Source organism: Crocodylus siamensis, chromosome 3, assembly GCF_052110815.1.
Source record: "Crocodylus siamensis isolate JL-2025a chromosome 3, ASM5211081v1, whole genome shotgun sequence".
NCBI classification, from domain to species: domain Eukaryota; kingdom Metazoa; phylum Chordata; order Crocodylia; family Crocodylidae; genus Crocodylus; species Crocodylus siamensis.
Genome location: NC_143397.1, coordinates 137627594 through 137651047, shown reverse-complemented (window position 1 = coordinate 137651047; position 23454 = coordinate 137627594). Strand labels below are relative to the sequence as shown.

Sequence of the window (23454 nt, the reverse complement as noted above, 5' to 3'; positions counted from 1 at the left end):
GGGCTCCATGTCTGGCAGCAGCTGCTTAGAGTCCGAGCTGGTGGTGGTGTGCTGAGCAAAATGGCCTTGTGTGCCATGCTCGGCACGCATGCCGGGGGTTCCTGACCCTTGGACTAGGCTATATGGTGTTCTGGGCTAGGTTGTTTTCAATCTCTCTTGCTGATGCCATTTTACTTGGATAAATAAACATTTATTGGGGCAGGGCCTAGGACCCAAGCAAGTACCCTAAACATCAGGCTGGAGAGGCCTTCCTCTCTCTCTCTCAATGAATATTTCAGTCATGTATACAAAATGGAATAGCTTTAACACATTGGACTGAAAGAGATTTACCTCAAAATGCCCTGGAGTTGAGCCACTCTCCTGATAGGTGAGAGACCTAAGTTCACATCCACTTCTAGTCTAGAAGAAAGATTTTAATCAATAGTTTGGTGGGGCAGCTGGGTTCCAGTCCTTGCTCCAGTGAATGTTTAGTTCTTTATACAACATGAAACAACATCAACAGGTTAGGGTGACATTGGCATGGGAGCCACTCAGGGAGAGAAGGAGATAGAATCTCATTCTCCCACATCCCAGGTAAGAAACCTCAGTCACTCTAGCACCTCATTTCATTTGTTTTTTCTCACAAGTACATAACAGGACTCGATGATCTTCCGAGGTCCCTTCCAGCCCTAATGTCTATGAAATCTACGAAAATTTTGCATTTGGGTTCAAACTAAATATTTTGTGTTTAATGATTTCACTGTAATCCAAAAATGAATTCTCAAGCCATTTTTCCATTCAGCTGCCAAACCAGAAAATTCATTATTCAAAGAACCTTCCTCCTAATACAGCTGCTATTTTAGTTCTTGTCTCCATCTAAAAATAATTGTCCCCGATATCTGACATAAAACCTCAGAATGTGATGGAGCACTGAAAAAAGAAGATTGCATAATGATTTATTTTATAGGGAGAAATACTTTATTTCAGAGAAGCAGAGGGAGGTGTTCTAATGAAGTGTGTTCAACCTGTCTTACTTTCTTCCTTTAGCCCTTAAGTTTTGAGAGCAAGAAAAGCTATACTTTAAAAGTTGAAGGTGCCAACCCCCACCTGGAAATGCGTTTCCTGAATCTGGGTCCTTTCCGGGACACTACAACTGTACACATCAGTGTGGAGGATGTGGATGAGCCACCTGTGTTTGAACCCAGCTTTTATTTTGTGGAAGTGCCTGAGGATGTAGAGATTGGAACCACCATACAAATCATTTCTGCCAAGGACCCTGATGTGACCAACAACTCAATCAGGTTTTTCCATAAGTTTTGTCCTTTTTGTATAATTCAGAGGTCTTTCCACTGTGCTTGGTAAGAGAAATCCTCAGCTAAAGGAAACTGAAGACCCTGGTAATTCCACTGAGAATCTGCTGCAGTGTTGTGCTGTGAATAATCACCTCTCTCCTCTTCTCTTTCTTCTGTTCTGTTTCAGTGCACATCCTAAGCTGCTGCAGGTTACCTTGAAACCATTCTAAATCTGTGGAATGCTAGGCAGTGTTAAAGTTAGAGCAGTTTCAGAGCAGTCGCTGGGTAAGGCTTAATGCCATCGCTGACCTGCACAACTGTGACTTGCCACTAGAGCACCTGCAAGCAGAGGTGTGGGGCCAGAAGACAGAACGTTACTCCTCCTTTGGGAGTAGTGTCTTGGGGGTTAAGTGCAAAGACAGCATAGACCTCAGGGAAGCATCCCTCCCTGGGCTCGATGCTCTTACCATGTGCAGCACTAGGCAGCCCTTTCCTTGGCCCCCACCTCCCACAATCCCAGGAAGTCGGAGGCTGGGGAGAGAAGCCACATACTCCCCCTAAAATTCTCCTGATTAGGGGAGAGCAGCCCAGATATGGAGCAAAGGCATAGCCCTCTAAGGGGAGGGCCACATGTCTGGGCCCTGGTACCCAAAGGGCCCCGGTCAGATCTCCTAGGGTCCTTGGAGTTGCCAGGATGGTGCCATGTGGGCTGGGATAGTACCCACTGGTAGAGGTGTTGGCCTGGGGCCAGTTCCACCCCCTTGGCAGTAGATCTTGGGAGGGTGGAACGTTTGTCAGGAGTAGAGGGATTAGAAGCTATGCATCCTGGGATGCTGAATGACTACGAATTGATTGTTTTATCTCTGTGGAGCAGACTAACCATACCCTAGCTCTAGCTAAGTACAATGGCTCAAAGATAACCTTACCCAAGGGGGCATAACTTTAATGTGCTTAGAGGGTACTTAGTACTATTTAACACTCTTTAATGCATAAATGCTCCTATATTAAGTGCCTTTAGAATAGTTTTAAGGTAACCTATAACACCACCCTTACTTGCAACCCCCTCTTTGTCAATGACTCATATATACAAATAAGCTTGGAACAGCTAGAATGGAGACTAATAACATATGCATGAACCACTAAATTATATATTGTGACATTCCTGTTCATGAGCTGAATATTGCCATGAGGAAAATAAATTACATTTGATGCATGGGCACCTCATGTCTAGAACACAAAAAAGAGCCCCAGGATTCTCCTCTGTGGTGCCTAAGTCTGACTTATCAGCAAAGGCTGGAGTGGTGCTGTAGCCATGATAGTGAAAGGGCCATTTTTCTTTGAGGCTATTTTGTGTGTGCATTTTTGAGAATACTATAAGTTCACTGCATGTTAATATGACAGCACTTAACACATTACAAAAATTCTCTACCCTAAGAAACACTCTGTTTATTCCTGTGCTCCTTACCACTTGGGAAAGCTCAGCTGTTTGGATCAAGGATCTGTGCTAAGAAATACAGTGGTCATTCAAGAAGCTTAGTTACTATAATTTTAAATCCTGCAGGCGTATTTCTACAGGCTTCCAGTAGGGAACCTGAATAGACAGAAAACCTATTGTTCTTAGTATACTATTCTTCCATATAAGTGCTCTCTCTAAAATGTATTCTTTCTTTCTTATGTTATTATATTTCTAACTCCTGCCTATATTACTAGATTTATCTTGCTGCTCTGAACTTCTCATAGCACAGCCTAACATCAGTTGTTCAGTATCTATAAAGACATTAGACTCAATCTGCCTCAGTCTGGCAGTCCTAAACTCAGAAAGTCTTGCCATTCTCATCTACTTCTGGGGTAGTCCAGAACCTGCAGTTGCAAAAATGTATGTATATGTTTGCTTAAAATTATATGTGCAGACACTCAGAGAGTAGACATATTTGTTCTTATATACACTGTGGTCTTGAGTTTTCCCCAGGGACTTTCAGATAACTCCCACGAGGAAAAAACATTTTAAAAGAGAAATACAAAAACATCGCCAAAGGCAAAAACAAATATATTTCCACTTGGAAGCACATAAAATACATATTATATTCTTTCTTTTTCTTTCTCTTACACACACCTTTCTTTCTTTCTTTCTCATCCTGGACCACATTGTAAATACAAATAGGAATGGTTAGGGCAAAGAAATCCAGAAAAGAGAGCAAATGAAAATTTGCTGTTATAAATGAAATGCAACAATTACTTCTCGTTTCTCCATTGCTGGATATCCTGTGGGGTCATTTTCATCCAGGCAAAGTGTGTGCAGGATCATCATCATAACAGACTGCACAGGTATATGTGACTTTGCAATGTACAGGACAAGGGAGGAGAGAAAAAAGTATTTAGTGACACCATTCAGTAACTGCCTCACCATTTCTTGAGATTTGAAAATAAGTGTTAAGAATCAGGGCACATTTAACAAGTCCTCGCTAAACACATGGGAATTCTCAAATCCACTTATATTCCCAGCTTCTAGCACCTGGACTCCCACAGTTTACAGCTCTGATTGCTGGAAATATAGCATGCTATGGGGTGACTAAGGAAGATTATCTAAACAGTACAATAGAAGTCGGTATGGAGGACCAGTTATTATTAATGGAGAAAGTGTGCATGGTACTCCACACAAAGCCTCCACCTGTGCCTCATGACATCAGTGATTAATGTTGCACCACTAATCACAGGGCCATATTACATTTCAGATACTAGTTGGCCTTAAACTGTCATAGGAATATTCTTTTTATAGCCCTCATACTAGAATGATTATTATAGCAAAATGTAGCGACACTCCAGTATATTTCCTTAATAAATCTAATAACTCAGAAATATCTCCATTCAAGAAGGAGAGAGCAAAAAAAAGTCTGTTTTTCTTTCTTCTGTTCCCATTTTTCTTGAAAAAAGTGTGTTTCAAAGGCTGATACTTTTACAGTGTTTTCTTTCCCCTGCACTGTACATCATATTGCTGTCTCAGTATCAGGCTTACAGCAAGTGTATTGTGTTGATTGTCTTAATCACAGGAAGAATAACATTTAGAATAATGGGCCTGATTCAGCATTTTTTGCTGTTAGTGGTTGAAATCCATATTAAATCCAAAAGGAGCATTATGGATTACAGCAGTAATGGTGTGAAAGAATCTGAATTGTAATCTGCAATACTGCTCCATTTTCTGTTTCGATAACTTTAGATATAGTTCTTATCTTTATAGTAGAGTAGAGCTAGCTATGGTAGTTAGCTATAGCTACTATAATTTACATTACAGACTAGAGCTGGCTGCTACATCATTTTAGCCGTGTGTATTTCTATCTCCATCCTGAAACACAAGAAAATCCTTTTGTAGTTGACATGAAGGTGACATTTTTGTCAGAGAAATTTAATAGGAACTTACACTACTGCATTGGACAAGACCAGTGACCCAATATTTACAATCTGCAAAAAATTAGGTCAGCATCCTGAACAAGAAAGAAACCAAAAAACGAATGTGGTTTGATCTACTGTTTATTTCAGTGTGAAAAGTAAAGCTTCATTACGTTACAGAGAAAGCTCTTGATTTCAAATGGCAAAAAAGTTCTCCCATTTACATAACGTATAATGTATCTGTGGAAATGCAGGTTATTATGGGTGTAAATGGGAGTCAGAAAAGGATATGTTCTGAGCTCAGTTGATGCTCACAGCACTGGAAATGAACTGAGAGGAAATTGTTGTTGCAGTTGGCTAGATTCATGAAATGAGTAAAGGGCAAGAGTCTTTTGCTGTAGCTTGAAACAGCCTAAGCACAAGTCTCCTCATACTTTTCTTGTGCACTAAGTTCAAACAGCAATGGCCTGCTACCAGTCTAAGTAGAGGCAGTCAAAAAGCCCAAGACTGAATTGATTCAGTCTTCACAGGTTAGTTTAAGCTGCATAGACTGAACCGATAAGCAAGCGAACAGACATTCACTTTGCTTCTGGAAATGCAGCCACATGCCTGCAGTGGCCCAGGCCAGGAGCTGGGGGATGCTAGAGTATGCCTCCCTGCTTGGCTGCAGCAGACAGCTTGGGGCAAAGCTAGCCTGCCCACCCTGCAAGGCAGGGAGGGTGTAAGGAGGTGCAAAGCATCCTGGAATGCTGGAGGACTGCGAGTTAACGTGAAACTAGAGTGGATCTGGGACACAAGTTTAATAAACCGATTTAACCTAAATCAGTTAAGCGATACTACATCCATCCAGGTTTATCTTAAACTGGTTTTGGCCACTTCGAAAGTAGTTTATACGCACTGAACTTCTGATGTGTTACAGATCTGAACCACTTTCCGATCACTTATACCGGTTTATGTGTAACTTCTGTCTGTAGCCCAGGAGTTCCAACTTAGGTCTGCAGCCCCATATTTGCATGAAACAGTGTTTGTAGTAGTCTGCCTGCCTCCTGCAGAGGTGCTCTGAGGAGGAGGAGCATCTTACTTTACTAGAACTGTAAGATTAGTTTTGCATATTGCAGCAAAAAATTGGAACCAGTTCTAAATTCCTTCCTTACCCAAAATTCTCACAAAATTGTACAAGTTTGGGATGTACATGGAAGGTGGAATAAGACCCTTTTTAGCATTATATCAAAAAAGATACTGACCCTTGTACATCAGTCTGAGCATCCAGTGTCAGGAATAAATGGCTTCCTATGGCACTCTTACCATAGGTACCTTAATCTAGCTTCACTGTGAGGGGAGTAGGGTGGCTTATGAAATATTTGGAGCAGAGCACTCCTGAGAAGAGGATGCTGGACCACGTGTCTTTTCCAATACCATAGTCTAAGTGCCTATGAAATATCTCTGCTAAAAAAGGAAACCTATCACCCTATAATAGTTGCAAAAGGATTTTCTTGTTTTCCAGCATGGAGAAGGTAACACTTGTGGATCAAATGTACAAATAGCTGGGTTAAAAAAAAAAAACTAAAATACGTAGTATCGTGCACATCTGCTAAGGCTAACTTCATTACCTTTTTTAGTAGTTGAGCTTTGTCTCCACAAGCAAGTTGTAATAGTTTTTTATACTTGTATTGTTACACCTCTATAGCCCCCTGTTGAGTAGTCACAGTTGTATCAACATAAAGGCATTTTATACACTTAATTAGGTAATGCTGGTTACAAGTGATTCTTGGTCATGTGATTTATAATGTGCTGATGGTCCTGGGAATTAAATTGAATTCATTATCTATATGATAATTAATTATACAGTCAAAATGCTTAAATTGTTTTGGAGAATGCAGTTAAAATATATTGTTTTTCAAGTAAAATAATTCCCCAGTCTCATGCAATAGGGGATATCAAACATCCAATTACATAATTTTTCTGTAAAGTAAAATTATTTCCTATTCTAGTGAATGAAGGAAGCAGAAAGTGGAAGGTTACATGAGCATCTGTGAAAGAATAGACAGGAGATGGCTAGGTTGGAAATGGCTGCTCAAAAGGAGAAAGGGGGAAATGTTAACTCGTAGCTGGAAGGAGGTTATGTAAAAAGTGATGTGTAATACATACATAGTGTAAAACAGAGCACCATTGGAGCAACATGGGGCCTATGAAGAAGCAGGGCCTGGATAACAAGTACTGGCCTAATATTTTTTTTTCGCAATAAAACCTGCTTTGTCCTTTAAATGTAGCCCACATCCTTCACTCAACAAGCCATGGCTTCTTTCTGTAAAAGAAGGAAAATAGTTATTCCCATGTGAAGTACTTTAATTTGGCTATAATGGTATCAAAACAAAAGATATAGTTATATTAATTTTAAAAATTCTTGCTTCTAAGCAACATAGTTGGAATGGCATAAGCCAAACCACACTCTTCTAACCTGTGCCTTTCAGCCAACAATGAGCCACTTGCTAGTTCCTTACAGCTCCAAACCTGTACTGTACAAACTGGACCCTTCACAGGATTTAATTCTTTACCCACCCACTGTGAAGGCTTATGAAGGGTCTGGACATAGACAGTGCCAAAGCAGACAGCTGCATCGGTCCTCCCAAGGTGCTCCAGCTGTTCACTGTAGCTTTTATTTCAAAGGCACTGCCTCCCTGATCAGCTGTGCAAGACCCCTAAACTGCACCAGCTGAGTGGAGAAGCAATGCCCTTTGAAATGAAAACCACAGCAAACACTTGAGTGGCTCATTCCGCATTTGGGCAACCCACTGAGAATTACCATATTTACTCAAATCCAAGACAAGGCTCCCCCCCACCCCCCATTTAACATGAGGGGAAAAGCCCCTCATCTTGGATTCAAGTACAAGGCAGCAGGGGCTGGGGGTTGGGGGGAGACAGGTGGCTGCTGCAGCTCCAGTTTCAGTTCTGACTTTGTCCACAACCCAGGTTTGGGGATAGAGCTTCAGCTGCTGCTTGCCCACCCCCCCGACCCCCGCCCATCTGCAGCCTTGGGTCCCTCTTCCCCTGTTTCCCCAAACCCTGCAGCCTTTTCCCCCTGTCTGACCTGCTCCTGCCCCCACTACTTACCCTTGCTTTACAATGGTTCCAACAGGCTCCATCCCTGCTGCACAAAGGAGGAGCACAGAGGATATATTTACTCCAGCCCCATAGCCGCAATGGCTCTGGGCCTGGCCCAAGCTCCTGCTGTCACGACTACTACAAGACCGGGTGGAGGAAGAACCGAACACATGCTCCATGTCCCAGGCTGTGGTGGGGATGAAGCCTGAAGGAGCTATTGTGAACCAAGGGTGAACAGTGACAGGCTGGAAAGGTGCAGACAGGAGACAGAGGCTGCAGGGTAGGGGGAGACAGGGGGCTCAAAGCTGCGGGAGCAGAGAAGGTAGTAGAGGCTGCAGTCAGGGGAGACTGGGAAAATGGGGACCCAAGGCTACAGAGGGAGGCATGTATGCAGGGAGGGGGCAGATAGGCAGCAGGGGACAAGGTGTGGAGGACAATTTTCATGGGTCCAGCTCCACTACCTGCCCTCTCCACTGCCTGCCCCCCTACTGCCTGCCTCACTTTCTGCTTCCCTACTGCCCTTCTGCCCCCTGCCACTGCTTTCTCTACTGTAGCAGGGACAGGAAACAAATTTAAGACAATGCTCCAATAATTAGATTCTCTAGATTCTGAAAATTATAACAAATGTATACTCTAATTATTGGGGGGCTTGTCTTATCTTCAGAAGCATCTTGGATTCAGGTAAATGCTGTAAGTAGGTTGCAAACTCCCCAAATATGAATGATCCAGGTTCTACTGTTACTATAGAAGTCAGTCAGAGCATGAATGGGTTCTAGATGAATACAAATATAGTCTATATGACAGTCTCCCTCCTGTAGTTGGCAAGTTACTTTTTTGACTATAACATAGTGTTTCTACAAAGTCTGAATAATGTTTTTAATATGTACTTTTGCAGATACTCAATTGATAGAAGCAGTGATCCTGGAAGGTTTTTTTATGTCGACATTACAACAGGAGCACTGATGACTGCAAGACCTCTTGACCGGGAAGACATTTCTTGGCACAATATCACTGTGATGGCTATGGAGCTGAGTAAGGAAATGGAGAGCTTAAATGGATTTAGAGAGATCTGATAGGCAAAGTGGACAGTTTGATTTCAGTTCAGTGTTTTTGATGCACTGCTTTGGAAGCCACTTTAACTGTCTGAAGAAGAACTTCTGATGTTAGAGAGTGAATACCACATTTCATTTTCTATACTCCTTTCACAGAGTGACATGTGCAGGGTTTGGCCATTGAATGCTCAGTGGTTTTCTCTCAAATCACTAGTATTCAAGACATTTATGTGAAGTTTTTTTGAAATACCATTCTGTGAAAAACCTCACATTCTCCAGGAGAACCAGTTCACAAAAGCAGGTGCTGCAAAGGCAGCAGTTTTATAAGCATTTTCCATAATTTGTTTCCTGGTTTCAATCCAGTCTGGGTCAGTACTGAGTGGATGTCATTATCATTTGCCTGCTATTTAGTCAGCCTTGGCTATAATATTTTGTGAACCTCTGGTAACCAAATGCCAAAGGAGCTGAAACTTGTCAGGCTTTCAGGTTTTGATAGGCACCAAAACTCAGCTCAGATTCCCCTTTACCTAAGGCAGAAATTTAGCAAAACAAAGCAGCAAAGAATCTGATAATTTTAAGGAGGACCTAAGCTAAATTTTGAGTAAAAGGTCTTATGAACATCAATGCTCAGGGCATGAAATAAAGTAAAAGGCTCGCTAAGCCACAAAGCGAAAGCTGTGCATCTTGCACATTTGTTTGTCTTCTCATTCATTTCCCAATGGATGTAATAAAAACTGCCACTGCTCAACATTCTCTAGGACCTTTGTTGGCAGTCTTTCAGTTGGCTGAGCACTGACTGGTTTCTTAGCTTCAGGAGGTGATCCTTGTAGAGGGAAATAGTTAATCATGTTTAGTCTGGAGTCAGGAAGAAGGCAGAGTACAGATGCACCATATAGCCTAACTAAATCAGAGATGCATAAGCTTTCATGAGCCCAAACTCACTTCATCAGATACTGTGAAAGGACATGCACAGAGCAGTCTATCAAATAGACTGCTGTTCTTAAACATCAAAACTTTAAAAACCAACTTAAAAGTGAAATTGTAGAATAGAACACTTGCCTGTTGCAAGCAATTTGTCTGTTAATCGCATCTTAAATAGAACCCAGTCACATGTTCAGGTTCACAGATTCATAGGTTGTTAGGGGCTGGAAGGGACCTTGTAGATCATCGGCTCCAGTCCCCCTGCACTAGTCAGGAAAAGACAACTGGAGTCAATTGACCCCAGCAAGGTGACTGTCCCATCTCCTTTTGAAGATTTACAGGGTAGGTGACTGCACCACCACTGGAGGGAGTTTATTCCACAGTTTGGACACCCTGACTGGGAAGGAGTTTTTCCTGGATTTGAGCCTGAAACGGCCTTCCAGTCTGCTATGCATTAACGTCACAAAAAAACCATGCACTGGTTCTACTGCATAGTAGCACCACTTATGACACATTAAGTTAGTACCTGTTATTACAGCCCATAATTACAGCATATTAATGAACATGTAGATACTCCCAATGAGGAAGAATGGCTTGTTTTGCTCCCAGGGGGTTGCCTAAGAGAGATATAGGGGCCTGATCATCTTGTGCATCTGCTTTGCTCTGAAACTGGCACTTTACTCAGGCCAGAGGCATAACTGGGCATTTCTGAGCCCTGGGTGGCAGCAGACAGAAACATGAGAGCTGCTCTCCCTGGACACTTGTACACATGATGAAAATGTCATTTGTGTGGCTTAACGGCGTCACACATTAAAACATATGACAGTTTTGTGGGTTTTAGATGAGTTTGCATCGTTGCAAACCAAACTACATCCAGATGTAGTTTAGTTTGCAATGATGCATAGCAGCTGTCAGCTCGACCCCTGGGCACAGGAGAGGTTTGCAAGCTCCACAGAAAAAAAGGATCAGGCCCCACTGCTTCAGCCTTCAGCAGGTGCCTACTGAAAGCAAAAGTGGCGAAGGACCTGATCTTTTTTTTTTTCAGCAGAGCCTGCCTGCCTCTACCACAGTGAGGGGGTGAGCCGCCAGTGGGCCGAGCAGCCCCATATCTGTGGGGGGCCCGGTCCTTCTCTCCATTGTGGTGGTATCCCCCCAGGGCTGCCCGAGCAGGCTGCTAGTGGAGGTGCTGCCCCAGTTTGGAGGCGCTGCCCCAGTTTGGAGGCAGCACCCAGCCCAATCCAACTGTTCCCTTCCCTCCGTTGAAGGATGGACCGTGGACCCTGGAGCTCAGGGACCACTCAGCTCTCTGGGAGCTCAGCCCCCAGTTGTGGACAGGTTCTGACTCCAACAAAAAAAAATGGATCAGGCCCCTTGCCATAACATGAAACTGTGAGTTTCAATCAAAAACCCACCATTTCAATTTAGAGGACATAAAATTAAAACGCTGAGGACTAAACCCCCATCACATGTACAAGCACTTCCAGTACCCTTGGTAAGTCAGCAGCCAGGGCTGGTGCCCTGGTTGCATTCCTTACAGTTACACTACTGACTCAAGCCAGGAGGATCACTCAGATATAAGGATGGCCCACTCCACTAATGTACAGCCAATGTAAGGGCTCCTCTATTATACACACACCCTTCATGCACATATCTGAAGTGACCTTACACCAACACTACCAGTCCTTAGTTTTATTTTCAAATCCCTGCAGGCCTGTGAACCCACAGGTTCAATTGCAGCTATGCAGAGAGCAGTGCTAAGACAATCAGAACAATGCAATGGTGAATATCCTTTTCACAACATCCCCTGGCTCATTCCCTGAGGAGTTTCTCTTCAGACAAAAGTTAGGTTCCATAATGTTTATGAGACAATGGAATTTTCCTTTTCCACATCATGCAGAACAGTATTTTCTTTAAGCATCTAGTTTTTAACTTGCCAGTGTTAGTATGCACCCATGAATAAGGCTTCTAGTTGCAAGTTAATTGAGTATAAGCAATTCTATAAATGAGACATTCGTATGTCACAATGACAGATGCAGCAAAGGAACATATATGGATAGATGGCAAGTCAGAGGGTTCATCTACACATGTAATTAGCACATAGCAACAAACTCCAGTGCAGTTTGCACTGGAGTTTATTGCCCTTGGGCACAGTGTTTCTACATGTGCCTGAGACAACAGTACACAGAGCGAGGGCAGAACAAGCCCAGCTGCCAGGGAGTTCAGAGGTAAGCCTGTCATCCCAGGGCTGTTCCATCCCAGCTCAGCATGCAGGCAGGCAGGCAGCTCCCACAATGTAGTACCCTCGTGCCCCAGTCAGCCCTGGTCACCATCTACATGTACATTTCAACACATTACTCTGCTGTAGGATAGTACTTATCCCAGAAAGTAGGGGTGTGTGAAACAGGCTGTATTTGATTTGGATTCAGATTCGGCCTGAACTGGGGACAATGATTCAATTAATTGATTCAGATCACTGCCTCCAATTCAATTCGGCCGAATCCAAATCTGAAGATGCGATGCTGATTTGGAGAATCAGTGATTCGGCCACAGACACAGCTTTAATTGTTTTTTCTACATACCTTGAGGCATGGCTCATGAATGCTGTGGGGTGGATGGAGTATGGATGGAGCATGGCCCCCCCCGAATGCTCAGTGGCAAACCCGTAAGTGGACTGGAAGTACTTCCAGTCCACTTCCAGGCCCACTGGGGAGTGCGCAAGGGCCCCCCCACACCCCTCTGGCTCAGTGATCAGTCACGAGAGGACCCCAAGTGCCTCCCCAGACCCAGGAGGCACCAGTCGCCGAGTCAGGGGGTCGGGGGAGCCCCCCACATGCTCCCCGGTGGACCTGGAAATGGACCAGAAGTGCTTCTGATCCACTCCCGGGACTGCTGCTGAGTGTGCTGGGGAGCCCCCCATGCTCCTGTGGGATGCTCCATCTGCCCCACCATCTCAGCATTCATGAGCCACCTGGTACCTTGAGGTATGTAGAAAAAACATTTAAAGCTGTGTCTATGTCTGAATCACCGAATCTTTCTAAATCTCTCTGAACTGATTTGGAGGGTTCTGATCCAATCTGGAAGGACTAAAGGGTCTCCTGATTTGATTCAGATTCAGAGATTCAGCCACTGAATCAGGCCAAATCAAAACAGGGACCAAAATTTCACACAGCCCTACCAGATAGTACTATTCTACAGTAGTTGTAATTAATTCACTGTGCTGTAATAGGGGTGCATGTGTACACAGTGATGCTTTACTGCAGAGCTAATTAGTCAACTCTACAGTTGAGCAAATGAGTAAATGTACCTAGAGATTTAAATTAGAACCCAGTGAAAAGTAAAATCATTTAACGATATTAGCTCTGTAATGTATCGTGTCACCTGCAATAGAGCTACTGTAGATAAAGCTTTTAAAAAATTCCAGACTATATATGAACCTATTTATTGGACTGATTAATGCTGATAATATTTGGCTTTATGTCTTCTAAACTCAGCTCTTCTGAAGTTTTCAAGCCATAGAGCTAATTAATAAATGCACCACAATTTTCACAAATGATACAATCAAAATTTGAAACTTTTTATTGAAAATTGAAATTTCAGTGAAAAAACTTTGGTTAATTTTTCTTCAATTTTATATTTCTTCTTTATCCCAATTGACATTAGTCCTCAAATCTGAACAAAAATATTTGTTGGACACAATTGTCAAAAATATCAAAAGGTTTTATAGCAGAAATTCTTAATTATAAAGGACAAAAATCATCAGCATTATAAAATTGCAACAACAAAAAAAGGAATGCTCTGTAGAACAAAATGCTTTTAAATAAAGGCTTCTTGATCCCAGTGCTTTCAGAACCAAGAGTAGACCAGGTAATCCAAAGGAAGGACCTTGTCCAAACTCCTGCAGAAATTCAGGATTCTCTTATCCTAAACAAAATTAAACCAATCGTTGCAGCCCTATCTTAACTCTTGAGCAACTTCTCAAATGTTCTAAACATTTTACTTGGGACTGAGACCAGGATGAAGATTTTTCACCCCAAAAGAGATTTGTTTCAAAAAGCTGTGATCCATGGAGGAGTTTAGAATTCAGTCTGGGACTTGGTATTACTACTGTTCTGACCTATGCTGCTTACAGAAAACCGCATAACTTAAATTGATTCTGCCTCGGGTTTTTGAATGCCTGTTCCTAGTCTCAGTGTCCACAACCTACACATAATATAATTAAAATAATTTCACTTATTGCAATTAAGCTAATCTAAGTCTCCTTTTCTTTTGGTAGCGTAAGGCACTGCTTTTGTCCAGTGACTACATATTCCCTGTATTTAATTGTTTCCTTCCTTCTTTTAGACAACCCCTCACAAGTTGGCAGTGTATCAGTCACAGTCAAGGTCCTGGATGTGAATGACAATGCTCCTGAATTTGCCAGGTTCTATGAAGCTTTTGTATGTGAAAATGCAAAAGCTGGCCAGGTGAGGAGTCCTGACAATGTCTGTGTATGAGAGATGAGCATTATCTTACATGAGATACTGCATTCAAAAGGACATATTAGAAGCTAAGAAAAGGAGGAGGAGATGTGAGGAGACTTGTAATACAGAATATTAGTGTTTTACCAGAGCTCTGTTCAGCAGCAGACAGTACTGTTCTTCAATGTGTATCCTCTACTGGTTTCATTGTTTTCCAGAAGTATATCATATTAACAATAATAACACAGGCAGCACCTTTTATCCCCATCATTAGATCAAAGGTATTTTGCAAACTCTGGGCAAGATTCACTTCATTGCTAAAATGAGCCATCTTTGGGGATGGTGCCAGCAAACTGCATGTAGCACAACAGCAACAAGGAGAAGAAAGTGTCATGGAATCACTAGTGTTCTCATGGAATTGTTAGTGTTCAGACATGACAGATAGAGTTTGTTTCCCAAAAAGTGACGTACAGGAGACTCCCCGACACAGGGAGATACTTAATACATCCACCTCCGAAGAATGAAGTTGTAAGGCAAATCTACAAGAATTCAAGCCTCTGAGTTTCTAACATAAGATGCCAGATTCCATTCATTTACTTGTTTATAAATTAAGGATCACTCCTCTGACGTAAGCCATGATGACTCCACAATCCCATTTCTTTCTTTCTCTACCATGTCCTTGGAACATGGGCTGCTTCAGCAGGGTACCCATATTCCACACCAGACTTCCATTAAGGGGATGTCTACGTTAGGAGTGTGCAAAATGGGCCATATTCGATTTAGATTCAGCCCAAATCGGGGACAGTGATTCAATTCATTGATTCAGATCACTGTCCCAATTCGATTCTGCCAAATCCAAATCTGAAGATTCGATGCTGATTCAGAGAATCAGCAATTCAGCTATAGATACAGCTTTAAATGTTTTTTCTACATACCTTGAGGTACCCGCTTGTGAACGCTGCGATGGTGGGGCAGATGGAGTGTCCCACAGGAGCATGGGAGGGAGGGCGCATGCTCAGCAGCGAACCTGAACATGGACCAGAAGTACTTCTGGTCCACTTGTGGGTCTGCCACCGAGTGCACTGGGGGGCCCCTCCAGCCCCCTCCCCAGCTCAGCAGTCAGCCACAGGGGGACCCCAGGTGTTCACCTAGACCCAGAAGGCACCAGTCACTGAGCCAGGTAGGGTGCAGGGCAGGGGGCCCGGCATGCTCCCTGGCGGACCCAGAAATGGACCGGAAGTGCTTCTGGTCCACTTCCAGATCTGCTGCCGAGTGCGCTGGGGACTTCCCCCACGCTACCTTGAGGTATGTAGAAAAAACATTTAAAGCTGTGTCTGTTAGCGCTGTGCAAAACTTTGGTCGCTGATTCACTTCAGCAGAGATTCAGTCCAATTCAGCAGTCAGATCACCAAATCTGAATCAAATCAGGAGACCCTTTAATCTCTCTGAACTGAATTGGAACCTCTGAATCAATTAAGGAGATTCAGAAAGATTCAATGGTCTGGACATAGACGCAGCTTTAAATCTTTTTTCTACATAGCTCTAGGTACCAGGCAGCTCATGAATGCTGAGATGCTGGGGTGGATGGAGCATCCCACAGGATGCAGGAGGGTCCCCAGTACACTCATCAGTAGACCTGGAAGTGGACCAGGAGCACTTCCAGTCCACTTCTGAGTCCACCGGGGAGTGTGCTGCACTGCTCCCCCACCTTCCCCCAGCTCAGCAACTGTTGCCTCCTGGGTCTGGGGGGGGCACCTGGGGTCCCCCTGCAGCCGATCGCCAAACTGGGGGTGCTGTAGGGGGGTATGATGGCAGACCTGGAAGTGGACCAGAAGTACTTCCAGCCCACTTCCGGGTTCACCACGGGCCATGCGGGAGCCTGCCCCATGCTCCTGTGGGATGCTCCATCTGCCCCACCATCTCATCATTCATAAGCAACACCTGTACCTCAAGGTATGTACAAAAAACATTTAAAGCTGTGTCTATGGCCAAATTACTGATTCTCCGTATCAGCACTGAATCAGCCAAATCAAACTGGGACAGTGATCCGAATCAACTAATTGGGACAGTGATCTCAATCAGCCTGCTTCACACACCCCAGTGTCTATGTCCAAATCATTGAATCTTTCTGAATCTCTCCAAATTGATTCAGAGCATTCTGATATGATTCAAAGAGATTAAAGGGTCTCTTGATTCGATTCGTTTTTGGAGATTCAGCCACCGAATTGGGCCGAATCTCCACCAAATCAGATTAGCGACCAAAGCTTTGCACAGCCCTAGTCTACATCATCTCCAGGTCATACATGGGAGTACTGGTATGAAGTACATGATGACTGTTCACTCCACAATGAGGCAATGTTACCCCTGAGAACGACCCTAAATGTTACCCTCATGCATTCTTTATCAAGCAAGCTCACCGATGCCCACATATGGCCTCCTCTAAGGGGCCTATAATTGTCTCATTTCTGGGATTGGGTGCACAAAGAACAGGAGTCAGTGGGGGAGTTGCAACCCTGTGGTGCTCTAGGGTGCAGCACAGTGTCAGAATAGAGGTGACCTTTCACTCACTGCCATCAATGGAAGTTTGGCCACTGATCTCAGGAGCAGCTGAACTTGAAACTGGGACCCCAAGGCAAAACTAGATTACCTAGTTTTAAAAGTGGGATGACCAACTTTCAGTTCTGGAGGAAAAAAATGATCCATACAACATTTATGACCCACCCTTGGCTTCATTTAAATTTCTTAAGCTTATTCACCACTGTAGGCTGTCCTGAAATGACTGTGCCAGACTCATAGCTGTGGTGACTTCCCTGAAGTGAGTCCCTTTGTATCAAGAGTACCTTTGGCCCCCTATGTTTAAAAAGCCTTCTAATTAGGAAGCAAAGAAAAATTGCTACTTAGTTTTGGGAGTAGAAAGTTTCACTAAAGGGCAGACTTTCCAAATAGCATGTGAGAAGTTAAACATGCAATTCTGGTAGAGATTAACTGAAATCATGTAGTTAAATCCCTTTGTGCCATTTTGAAAAGTTAGAAGCATCAGTTTTGATGTGTTATTTAAGGCTGCCCAAGATCATCATTTATTTTTCATCAGAAAATAAAATACAATAGTATAAAATGAAGTAGAGAAGTATTCCTTGCCTAAAAACTAAATGAAATGGATTTTGCTACACTTGTTCATGCTGTGAAGTAGCTTACTCTGCTTTTATCTCCAGTAAAATCATCAGTCTACTTGACAAAGTCAGTATGAATAAGGATAGTACAACTTGGCTGTGAATCAGCTTCCATTTTAGTTTATTTCCAAACTTTATTATTATCTTTCTAGCTTAAGGTAATTCTTGTTTGCTTTAGTTTTACTGTTGACTCTATATGAATAACCTAATGAATTAAAAATTAAGGATTACCTCTTTGCTCCACTGAAGTTGATAGAACTATTTTCATTGATTTTGGTGAGCCATGATTTCATCCAAGGTATTTTAAACAGTAGATCACCTACAGCATCACCATTACTAATTCTTCTGAACCCTGAACATTGTTTTATTAAAGGTAGAATATAAAGGCAGAGGAGGAAGGTTTATACTCTGTATTCAAAAACAGATTAAAGTCATGGTACTAAAAGTTACACAGTTAAATACTGTTCCAACATACGGAACAAACAACGTTTAGAAATAGAGTTGCACCAATACATCAGTCCATATCGTATCAGCACCAATAAAAGGAAAATTGACATTATCAGCAATCAGCTTTTTTTGGCTGATGTGGCTGATAACATCTCTGATAAATGTTGCATACATGTGTGCAGCCACAGCATGCATGCAGCCAGGAGTGCAGCCTGGGAGCTTGGAGACTTGCGTCTGGCCAGTAAGTCTGTGAGAAGGAAGGAGCATGGGGGGGGTGCAGATCAAGAACCTCACAGTGAGGGAGGGAGTAGGGTTGGGGCAGGTAATGCCCAGCTGGGGGCGTGGGGAGGGCTGCATGGGAAGTATGTGCCCCCCAGATCTGTGCATGGTGTGGAGGCAGGCTGCCACTGTGCACTCGGGGCGGGGCTGGGCTGTGCCTGCCTCTTCCCAGCAGCTGCACTTGGGCTGGGTAGAGTGGTGCAGGGAGGACGGCACTGGGAGGGGGCTACACCAAATTTTGAGGTGGCTCTAGCCCCACCCCATACTAGCCCTCCCAGTGCCACTGCTGCCCACCTCTCACCACCCCACCCGGCTCAAGCACAGCTGCTAGGAAGAGGCAGGCACAGTCCCAGCCCCAAGCACATGGCTGCAGCCTGCATCTGCCCCATACACAGATCTGGTGGGGTACATGTCCCTTTGTCTCCTCTGGGGATGTGCACAGTGGCAGGAGCCCCCCTGCTCCCCCAGGCACTCCAGATGAGCCACCGGCTCCATCCTGCACTCTACCACACCCCAGCTGGGCATTGCCTATTCCTACCCCATTCCTCCCTCACGACGGGGGTCTCAATCTGCCTCCTCAACACCCCTTCTCCTCCCAATAGACTTACTGGCTGGATGCTGTTCTCCAAGATGCTGGGCTGCATATCAGCAATCGGATCAGTATCAACTGATATGGCTGGTCAATAATCGGCCATTGGTATCAGCCCAAAAAATCTTCATCTGTGTACCCCTACTTAGAAATGAGACACAGTGAATCTCTCTATATAAAATATATATAAAATGCTGCAGATGATCTTTTTTGTTTCTTTTAAAGCCAAGTAAAACATTTTCACTGTGAAACATACCTTAAAGGCTGGGGACTGAAGTTAAACAAAAACCAGTATAAGTGATTGGAAACCAGTTCTAATCTGTAATGCAACAGAAGTTCAGTGCACATAAACTGCTTTCAAAGTGGCTGAAACCGGTTTAAGATAAACCTGGATGGATGTAATATCTGACTTAACTAATTTAAGTTAATTCAATTTATTGAACTTCTGTCCCAGATCCCCTCTAGATTCAAGTTAACTCACAGTCCCCCAGCATCCCAGGATGCTTTGCACCTCCCCCACAAACTCCCTCTCACAGGGTGGGTAGGCTAGCCTTGATCAAAGCTGTCTGCTCCAGTGGAGCAGGGAGACATGCTCAAGCGTACCCTGGCTTCTGGCTTGGGCCACTGCAGGCATGTGGCTGCATTTCCAGAATCAAAAGCCTGTTCACTGGCTTATCAGTTCAATCTAGACATCTTAGAATAACCTACAAATACTGAATCAATTCATCCTTGGGCTTTTTGACTACCTATACTTAGCCAAAATGTTTTCAGTATTGGTCAAATAATTCATTAGCGGTCTGGTAAGGTTAAACGTCTGAAAGCTTTCGTTTTAAATCTTAGCACTAGGAAATGAGACTGGACATCTCATGAAAATAGACTCTTCTTTTCTGAGCATCTCTGAACTTCAATAAAAAGCAAGTTTGATTTGAGATGGGGAGTGGGAGGCTGTCCACTATTTTAGGCAAATCAAATCATTCTTTGTTTTAATATGACTTGTCCAATTGCAGTGAAATAAAATGGAGTCCACCAAGCTGTGGCTGTTCCTTTTATTTCTCTCTGGGCCCTCAGCAAGATGGTCTTAACCAAATACTGCAATCATTTGTTTTGAAATTGTAATTCTGAAGCAGCGTCTCCCTGTCAGAACTGTTACCAATCTGTTTCTGTTTTGTTCTTGCACCATACAGCTCATTCAGACAGTGAGTGCAGTAGACCAAGATGACCCGCAGGAGGGTCAGCACTTCTACTACAGCTTGGCTCCTGAGGCAGCTAACAACCCCAACTTTACTCTAAGGGACAATCAAGGTAATCAGAGCGGACACAGTCAGTTAGTTACAGTAATTTCTCCTGCACAAGTTGGACTTGAGAGGTTTTGACTTGCATTGCATGGTGAGACTGCCACTGCATATAACGCCAGCCGACACCTGCTCCTTAAAGGCAGTGATAAAATGACAGATTAATTCATACAGTTGAGGGTTACACGGTATTTACTGCTATACAAATATTTCCCAGCTATAGGCTTTTGTCTTTGAGGAAATGAGTTGGTGTAAGCAAATTCCTATCTTGCAGTAACACTGTAGGCACCTACAGTTACAAGAGTGGGACTTGCTGTTCGTTCAGAAAGAGATGCTTAAAGGTAAAATAGAAATTTGGAATTAGGAGGCAAATCCAAGTAGAATTATATCACTGTTTTTATACCTTCACATTTTCTTCTAGACAGAAAGTGAGCAGAGGTATTGTTCCAAACATCTCCTCTCTTTTCTTAAAGCTCATCCCATTTCTTCTTTATACTTGTCTACTTATTGCTTATGAAAAAAGAACAGGCTTAGAGAGCTGTGGGGAGAAACTTGGCAGGAAGGTAAGATGCTGTCTAAGATGCACTGAACAGAAATAGAAAAGCCACAAAGGAATACCCAGAAAAGGAAACAGTAGTAAGTGAAAAAACACATGGCCAAGAGCACAGAGATAATCAATCCTGTTTTCAAATAACAGCTGCTCAGTGCAAAGGGGTGAATCAAAGTGGAAAACCATTTTGACTGGGACTGATCTTGTTCACAACTAGGGATATAAATAAGGCTCATGGAAAAATGGGGATTTTTTTTAAATTTGAGAAAACCAGGATCCCTGGTTATCAGGTTGTATAAATGACCATTAACTCCACTGCAGTCAGTGGGACTTGTGCAAGCTCATACCAGTTTGTACACAGCTGTACACAGGACTGTACCTAGGAGGGGGGCAAATTGGGGCAACTGCCCCGGGCCCTCTGCACTGGGGGGCCCCATTGGGCAGAGCGGCTGTGACAACTCCACGCCACTTGCTTTGTGTCCAGCTGCTCACTACCCTTCCCACCCCACTGCCAATGGCAGCAGTGGCTATTTTGGGTCCAGGGCATGTGGGATCGGAGTGGGGGCATGGCCCCTGCATGGGCTGATTTGCCCCAGGCCCCACACCCTGCTCAGGTTGGCTCTGGTTGTACACTCTCACTATTTGTACCCAAGAGCCATTTAGAATGTTGGTTACAGTCTTCAAGATCCTCAAACATCTGGATTGATCAAGCTGGTAACAAGAGCCAGCCCCATTGCAGCAGTTAGTTAGATGCTGCAGTTTTTGGAAAAGAACTTCCGGGGACTTGTGGCAGAACACTGGTATTTAGAACACCCTAATCTGTGAAATTTGCTTTCTGTTAGGGTACACCGCTGTTTACTTTAGGATTAGTGATCAAAACATGGAAGACACCATAGTTGTAGACTACAGAGAAGATCTCTCAGCAGACAAATAATGGAGTGAAGTCAGACCCTATCAGGTTTCAATGGGAAACAGAGAAGGCCTTTAAAGAGCTACCATGCTTATCTGCAACTGCTCCACAAATGGGAATTTAGCTCATGTTGGCCTGGATTTGTATGGGATTTTTTTTTGTATAATATGTAAGGTGCCACAAATGAGCAAGGGTAAATTGGAGACTGTTAAAATAAGTAAGGGTAAGGACACCTGCAGTATTTTTAACCAGTGTCCAGCTATGTGACATGCATGCATAAGGGAGCTTCTGTCATCTTTAACAAATAGGCAATATGTGAAGATTGCAAGGTAGTCTTTCCTGGCAGAAAGCCATTGCTCTCTCCACCCGTAATGTTTATTTGCACATGGCCCCTAAAGTTAATCTATTCAATATTCTTTGACCTTGTCTTTCTTTCTTTCTTTGAGGGCATAATTTGCCAATAAAATTGACAGCAACCATCACTGTAACGTTTGGTAAACTAGGCTCATTTCATCCTCATGGCATTGTTCTAAAAAAAAGGAAACGCATAAAAATTCTCAACGTCAGATGTACTTTTTCTGTCTAAGGCCATTCTTTGTATAAAGTATAGTGACAGCAGCGATGGGATAACTCTGCCTTCTGTGCTCTGTCATGTACCAGGTTTTCAGATCCATCCATGTAAGCAAATTTAGTAATATTACAGGCATACCTCGGAGATATTGCGGGTTCGGTTCCAGACCACCGCAATAAAGCGAATATCGCAATAAAGTGAGTCACACAAATTTTTTGGTTTCCCAGTGCATATAAAAGTTATATTTACACTATACTGTAGTCTATTAAGTCTGCAATAGCATTATGTCTAAAAACACAACGTACATACCTTAATTAAAAAATACTTTATTGCTAAAAAATGCTAACCATCATCTGAGCCTTCAGCGAGTCATAATCTTTTTGCTGGTGGAGGGTCTTGCCTCGATATTGATGGCTGCTGACTGATCAGGGTGGTCGTTGCTGAAGTTTGAAATATTGCGAGAATTACCAAAATGTGACACAGAGACACGAAGTGAGCAAATGCTGTTGGAAAAATGGCACCAACAGACTTGCTCGACGCAGGGTTGCCCCAAACCTTCAATTTGTAAAAAACGTAATATCTGCAAAGCGCAATAAAGCAAAGTGCAATAAAACAAGTATGCCTGTACTTGTTACAAATTCATAATGTACATATTAAATACCAAACCACAAAAATTTACTACTACCACAATATGGAGTTCAGCAGCAACTTTAAATGAAAGACCTCATATTTTTGTCTGGGGACCTCAAAGGCATTTACAGATTATGAGAATGAAAAATAGCATATGTCTCTCTAAAGTCACAATGTGGCAAAACTAGGGTCAGAACCCAGAACTCCTGAGTCACATTGATGTGTACTAGCCATTAGACAAATACCACACAATTTGGGGGAAGAGAATAACCTAGTCAAATTAGCTGTGGGTCTGATTACATTGTTAGCCAATGCAAGGATTAAGAGTAATTAGAGCTGCAGAACTCTAGCAACAATTACAACTGGCTTATTACATAGCTCTTCAGACTGCAGACCCCAGGCATCTATACATACACTCTGGGGTGGGGAAAGGGGGGAACTTTCATTAGAGAGGCTCTAAGAGCTGCTCTAATTAAAGTGCTTGCAGCATGACACATATTCAGCATCTTGCACTTCAAAATGGTGGTTGGGGGCACTTTAACTAAAGCTCGTCAAATGGGCTTTAGTTAAAGCACCCCCACCATCATTTTGAAACATGGGAACACTGAATACATGAGGCGGAGGCTGCTGGAGTGCGTTAATTAGCACACTCCAGCAGACTCGCAGCAGACTCAATTAATCGAATCTGCTCCAGGATGTGCTGATTAGCACATGTTGGAACACAGCTCCGTCACATGTATAGTATCCCTCCCCTTTCTATCGAGCATGCTGAAATGGACCCATCACTACTTCTACAGGAGACAAAAGACTTTTTTTTTATTTTTTTGCC

At 43.2% G+C, this 23454-nt stretch overlaps 1 protein-coding gene across 1 annotated transcript in view; it reads left to right on the top strand.

Annotated features, from left to right (window-relative positions):
* The window catches only part of CDH20 (cadherin 20), a 179000-nt gene that overhangs the window by 146410 nt on the left and 9136 nt on the right, over positions 1–23454 (top strand). The window contains exons 6-9 of the mRNA XM_090039324.1: positions 1027–1280; positions 8653–8789; positions 14072–14193; positions 19857–19974. Of these exons, the coding sequence (XP_089895450.1) occupies positions 1027–1280; positions 8653–8789; positions 14072–14193; positions 19857–19974 (631 nt within the window). The remainder of the gene's footprint in view (positions 1–1026; positions 1281–8652; positions 8790–14071; positions 14194–19856; positions 19975–23454) is intronic.